The following is a 7,264-nucleotide window of genomic DNA, read 5'->3' as shown; positions in this document are numbered from 1 at the left end:
AAAAAGTCGCACCCAAGCATTACCTCACGCTTCTGTTGAAACTAACTGTGTTTGCAAAAGTGGTCACAAAATACCTAATATCTTACAAATTTTGTTATAAATTTTTAAGGTTTTTGTTTTCTAAATGCAACCTTGTTTATAGACTTAGATCAACTTGTAAAACTGACATTGATTTCACTTGCTTCCTTATGTTGACACCAAAGTACTGAAAAAAAAAGTGATGATTAAAAATGAGGTACAAGAGAATAGTAAATGTTATTTTTCTATTAACTGTTTGAGCATTTTTGATAAGAGAAAATCAAAGAACAAAACTCTAGAAAAATAATTTTACTATACATATTCAGCAGTTGTATATCAAAACTGAAATACATATCTTTAACTTCCCTGAAAAATTCTCCAAACTTTTTCTTGTAGTATTTGTGGTCCATTAAGTAAAATATATTGTATTCTTTAGCATTACTTTAGTTAACAATATTGATTATAATGTTTAATGTTTTTTTTTATTATTATTTTAAAGATTATTTTACTTTCTTAGCTTAGTATATCAATTTAGGACTAACTTAAATCTCCTAAACTGGTTGAATGTTATTAGAGTAGGAGGTTTATCTTGTATTTTACTTGTAATGTGTTGTGTTAGGCTACTGTGAAACATTTTTCTTATATTGTTGTTTTAACTTATCCCCTGTTTGATCAGCAGGAAGGTTACAGACTTAAAATGCTAAAAACTGGAGTTCACTACCCCATGGTAGATTGAGTGAAAATAGCCTATTGCATACATTTGTGCTTAAAAGTAGTATATAACAGTTTTTTTACCAAGTAAGAAAATGTCCACTTAATATTTTTGTTCTGCTAGGTAATATAAAACAGCTGTATTTGGTTTCACTGAAAAGGTGTTGAGAAAAAAAAAGGTGTTGCTGTTAAGTTTTACTATGACATAAATGGCATTTACTACAAAGCTAGATCATAAACATTTGAAAAGAAAGAATATATAGTTAAGAATAGTTTTAAGATCTCTAAATAACTGTCAGATTTAAGATTTGATGAACAAGTTTATTGTGTGAGTCTGGATATGGGAAATTTTTATCATATCAAAAGATGTTTTCAATTTCTATTTTTACATTTTTGTCACAAATTTCTTAATTTGAGGGTATATTCAACGTCATTTTCACTCACCTACATGTAGGCTTGTGCACATCCTTACAATCTCCACTCAGATTTAAACATCTAATATACTGGGAAATTTTGCCAAAAAAACTTAGATTATCAAATATTTAGATTTAGATTTAAAAAATCAGCCATCTTTTAAAACTACTTGGCTTTGTGAATCAAAAAGACAATTTGTGACAAAAATGTAAAAATAGAAATTGAAAAACACACTTTTTGATATGTTAAAACTATTATTTCCCTTATCCAATACCTTTATGATCTGGCTTTTATAGTAAATGCCATTTATGTTGTAGTAAAACTTTACAGCAACACGTTTTTTGGGGGTTTTTTCTCAGCACCTTTTCAGTGAAACCAAATACAGCTGTTATGAAAAATAAACAATTATCTCTTGGACTTGTTTTAATAATAAATTCAAACATTTATAAAGAAAGAATATATAGTTAATAATAGTTTTAAGATCTCTAAACAACTGGCAGATTTAAGATTTGATGAACAAGTTAGATACTATAGGTATATGGATGATACATTTGTTATATTTAAGGAAAAAGAACAAGTTATTTCATTTTTAGAGCATCTAACCAAACAATATTCTTGTATGAAGTTTACAGTTGAAGAAAAGAATATCTGAAATTTGTCATTTTTTAGACTTAGATATTAATAACTGGATATAATTTAGAAATAGGAACATATCATAAACTAACATATACAGGATTCCTTAGAGGTGGTAAAATATGTTTCAGAATAACATTTTATGTGAGGGGGAATAGGAAAGTTTAAGTGATTTGAATTTTTATATATGTATATATATATTTTAATATCGGATAGTATTTGAGACTGTTATGGTGTGAAACTATCTTGACCTTTTGTGTTTTAAACTTAATATCAAACATCTTAGCTCACCTTAAGACTAATTATATCTTAATATCTAATAGATATAAGGATAATTTGATAACTATCTTATATTATAGAGGTTATGATATTGCCAGTAACAAGCATTATTTTCAGAAAAAAATAGTGTGAGAAATTTATTATTAAAAATGGTTTTCTTCTTCCATTATTTTATAACTTTTAAGTGAAGTTTACACCCCTCAAAAAAGTGAGTTATAATGTGCCCAAATTGTAATTTGATGCCAATCTCCCACATATAGATATAGAAAGTTATAAGTTGAGAAGCACAAAATATCTTAATTAAATTATCTACAAATTTCAGTGTGTAGCCTTAAAAATCACTAATGAGAATTTAGAACTTTTTCAAGATATTGGACAGAATCTGTATATTTGTTCTTGATGTGGACGAGATTATGGGGGGATTGAAGATGTACCATTTTGATCAGCTGAAGCCTAGTGCTGGTAATTCTTCAAATATTTACATGAGGAATGTGATGGAATTACTGATAAAAGAACTTAAGAAGTTATGGATAACTTAGCACATCATAATTTCTGTGTTAAGTATTATTCAGTTACAAAGGAGATGAAGCCTTACTATTGTGCACATATGCTATGTACTTGACATCTTTGTTATTAAATTATTCCACGTTTATTTGGTATGGTAAAAACTATTCTTTTAATAGATATCCTTTACAAAATGTAAATAAAATTGGTAGCCCATAAGAGTTGTTCCTAGACTTACCATAAATGATTTCATTAGATAATATAAGTTGCTTGGCTAAATGTTTTGCAAACATGATAAAATATCTGAATGAAAAAAATTTGTGTGAATATTGTCAGTCGTAAAATTAAATACAAAAGAGTTAGCCCTAAGCAACAGCATTTTATTACCTGCAATTTGAGAAAACATTAGCTAAAAACTATGTTCACTATGAAAAAAATAATATTACTTGAACCAGTGTTAGCCATATTTTTTTTATGATACTTAAAAATACATTTTTTTCTTTACAGTGTATTTGATGTGATGCAAAAGACCTACAGCAATATGCAAATTTATAAAAACATGAACAGTTGACATTCTATGAGCACGTAAAATAGTAATTAATTTGCTATTCAAATTAACTCGTAATTATTGCAAATTAATCTTACAGGAAACTTGTGCAAATACATTTAACGCTGATATTCAATTTGACCACCTTTGGCAACAATAATAATTTGGCATCTTTTTAGCATTGTTATATGTAATTTCTTAAAGCCACTGCTGTAATTTGATTCCATTTTTATTGAAGCTGTTTGTAGAGGCTCTGTGTTGTGCAACTAATGCTTTTCTGATTCATTAATCCATCAGTTTTGTGAAAATGACTAACACCATTTTCAAATCCTCCTGCATGACTGACTGACTGGCACATCGTACTCCTTCTGCTACCTCTCATTGACTATTCAACAAACATATGAATCAGTTGGAACCAAACCATTCAAATTTAGACTCGTCTGTCCAAAACACCTTGTACCACATTTTCAATGACCAAGATTTGTTTTGTTTTTTTTTTTCAAAAGCTAGTATTTTTTACTGTATTTTCTTTGGATGGTAAGGGCTTTCTTGTTGCTACTCTTCCCCAAAAGCCAGTTTTCTGCAGTATTCATGAGCATATCCTCTTGAAATTTTATCTGTGCAGTTTTTTTCATTTTCTGAATGATTTGATTTTAGTCATCTGATATCTTTCACTGAGCATTTTTCTCCATGCTCTGCCTTTTTGTTGTAGGAAAGGATTTTCTTTTGGCCTGTCCAATGTGTACTTCATAGTACTTGGTGAAAGCTGAGTCCTTTTGCAATTTTTCTGACATTACAACCAGCATGATCACTTACTGTTTCCTTACACAAAATTTTCCATTGTAATAGCTTCTGTGGTGGACAGCAAGCTAGTCTAAAACCACATGTTTCAACAAATAGATCAAATGCACAAAAGCCCATTTGAACTGCATTGGAAAATGTGACATGTATGTAGTCAAATGAGATTGCTGTAATTGCAGTTTTTTCAGCCATTTTTCTTAGGAAAGCAACCACTGAGTTTAAAGTGTGGCTTCAACTTATTAGCCTTCATTAATTTTATATCCATCAGTATTTGTGACCAGTTTCAGGTAATATTCCAAGCTCTTTCAGAATGTTTATTTGGATTGTATAGCTCTCTTTTGCATCTCTAACCTTCACTTTCCAGGTGAGGATGCTGTTCTGGAGTTACTTAGGGTATAGTTTCAAAATGTAATAGTATAATAAATGTTGTCATGAAAGCTCTCATGTTTTGGGGAAGATCATCAAAGATTCCATTCTTCAAATCTTGTGTCCTTTAGTTGTATATCATTTACCAATCTTGGTATATAAGTATCCTTTCTTGGAAAGGGCTGTGAAATGTTCCTGCTATAAGTTTTGCTATGGCAGCATTGCATTTCCAAATAATTGGAATACATGTTGAACCAGATGTGTTGGTGCTAAATACGTTACCCAAAGAGATATATTTCAAATCTATAGTGACATACCACTGAATTAGCTTATGCAGATCATTTTTATAGAGTATAAAACTCTTTATGTAATTTTAAGAAATTACAAATTAAAAAAATGTTTTAATAGTGTGATTCTCAACATTTTGTTCATATATGTAAAACTTGGTGTTTCAAACTTTTATTGGTATATTTTTATTAACATGTTGTAACTATCTTAACAGGGGAATGTATGCTTATTCTTATTTATGCACCTTTCTCCTTAATTTCTTAAATAAGTGTTCAGGCCAAGTTGTTGTTGTTTTTTTTTTTTTTGTAGGTCTAAATAGAGCCCCAGGTGGACCACTACAGAATCAAGAAGTTGGAAACAAAATGGCAATAAAAACAACTTCAGCTATTGCAAAAGAATTGCTTGATTCTGGTAAAGATGCTCATCTAATGTATATATTTTTTTTATTCTAGATCATTTTTTTTTGCATTATTCACAATGAAACAACTATTTTGTTCTATGTGTATAAGACTTTATTATTCTCAGAGTCCAAATATACCCACCCCACCCCTCTTGACCTTCCTCATGTCATCCTGTATTACTGTGTCAAGTTTGGTGCTGATTGATCAAGAAATGTGGAAACGTATAAGGAACAGATATACATAACGACATTTTGGGACAGATGGGACCTGTTGGTCCATCTCAGCTGTTCCGTCCTTTAAACTAAATTAAAACTGTTAATAAGTAAATAAATCTTAAAACCATTCATATACATGTTAAGCTTTTTCTTAAATTCACTTAAATTTACTGCCTCCACAACACCCGAAGGCAACCCATTCCAAAGGCCAACCACATTGTTAGAAAGATTAAACTATCTTAGCTGAAGATGACTCCTACCCTGCCAAAATTTATATTTGTCTCCCCTAGTCCTACTATTCTCACTGTTAAATATGAAAAAAGATTATGCATCAACACTATCAATTCCCTATACAATCTTAAACACCTCAAGCAGATTCCCTTTAACTTTTCTTTTTTTCAAGAGAAAACAATTTCAGAGATCTTATTCTCTCCTCATATGATAACCCCTCCATTCCAGGCACCATTCTAGTAACCTTCTCTGAACACTTTCCAACAATTCAGGTTTTTTATAAGATAAGAACCCAAGACTGAACACAATATTCCAAGTGTGGCCTAACCAGTGACCTGTACAATGAAATTATAACTTCTTTAGACTTGTATTCAATGTTTCTGTTGATACAAACTAAAATCCTATTTGCCCTACCATTAGCAACAGCACATTGCTTGGATGGCTTTAGAGACTGATCAATTATTACACCAAGATTCCTTTCCTTCATAACACTATTAAAGTTATTCCCATTCAAATTATACTTATAATTCAAATTATGATGACCCACATGCATTATCTTGCATGTATTATAATTAAAACCCATCTGTCATTTATTTGCCCAGCTCACTAAATTATCTAAATTCTTTTGTAAATCAGCAGCATCCTCTTCACAGCTAGCAACACCCAAGACCTTAATATCATTTGCATAAAGTAACTTATTGATCATTCCTTCATCTATGTTATTGATGTAAATCAAAAAAAGCAAAGGTCTTAAGACTGAACCCTGAGATACCCCACTTGCTTCAATCTTTGTTAGCAAGAACTGAAGAAAAACCAAATTTAACAACTCGGCCATTTTGTAAACATCAGACACAAGCCTTCCTTTATCATCCCTCAAGGGTCCTACCCCCATCTTAGCATTTTGTTTAACCTTAATGTATTTAAAGAAATCCTTACTGTTAATTTTTACATTTCCAGCCAACCTTTTCTCATACATCCTTTATGATGTCCTAATTTCCCATTTCACCAATTTTTTTGATCTTCTAAATCTTCTGTCATACCAGTCAATTTAAATTTCTTAAATTTATGATACTTTTCTTTAATTTTTATCTTTTATACTCTTTGTAAACCAGCCTGGTTTTTTACTTGCAGCTACCCTTTTCTTTCTATAAGGAATATGTTTACCTTGAATATTTAAAAAATTTCCACATCTTATCAATGTCACCAAATAATTCAGTTGACCAATTCACAACAGATAATTCTTGTCACATCCCTTCAAAATTTGCATTTTTGAAATTTGTCTCCATATGCAGCAAAACATTGAACCTAAAAAAGCGATGATCACTTGCACCCAGATGTTCCCCAATTTTCACCCTCTCGATCATTTTTATATTTGAAGTTAACATTAAATGTAAAATAGCATTGTTTCTAGTAATTGGTGAAGAAAGCCATCTTTAACAGTTTTAAAAAGACTTTCTCCCTCATGGTTTGACTCTATCAGTTCCCAATTTATATGCCTGAAATTAAAATCACCCATAACTATGACTACGTTAACAACTTTAATCTTAATCTCATTGTAAAGTTTCTCACTAATATCATCAGTATCATTTGGTAGTCTGTAACAAATTCCCATTAAATGCCTATTTTCTTTATATCCACTAACAGAAACCCAGATGGATTCAATATTCTTGCTATTATCTCTGATATCTCCAACTTCAACAGGATGTAACTCACATTTTACATGTAAAGCAACTCCCCCCCCCCCATCTTTAATACATTATTCCTAAATGGCCAGGTGGCTAAGCTGCTTGACCTGCAATCTGTGGGTCGTGTGTTCAAATCTCTGAACCACCAAACATGCTCACCCTTGCAGCTGA

At 30.8% G+C, this 7,264-nt stretch overlaps 1 protein-coding gene across 1 annotated transcript in view; it reads left to right on the top strand.

Moving 5' to 3' along the window:
• LOC106457002 (double-stranded RNA-binding protein Staufen homolog 1-like) overlaps nt 1–7,264 on the top strand; it is a 28,112-nt gene that overhangs the window by 2,286 nt on the left and 18,562 nt on the right. The window contains exon 2 of the mRNA XM_013916389.2: nt 4,871–4,972. Coding sequence (XP_013771843.1) covers nt 4,871–4,972 — 102 coding nt within the window. The remainder of the gene's footprint in view (nt 1–4,870; nt 4,973–7,264) is intronic.

Source organism: Limulus polyphemus, unplaced genomic scaffold (genome assembly GCF_000517525.1).
Source record: "Limulus polyphemus unplaced genomic scaffold, Limulus_polyphemus-2.1.2 Scaffold279, whole genome shotgun sequence".
Lineage (NCBI taxonomy): Eukaryota > Metazoa > Arthropoda > Merostomata > Xiphosura > Limulidae > Limulus > Limulus polyphemus.
The sequence above is the reverse complement of the archived record's forward strand: the minus strand, read 5'-3'. Positions and strand labels throughout refer to the sequence as shown.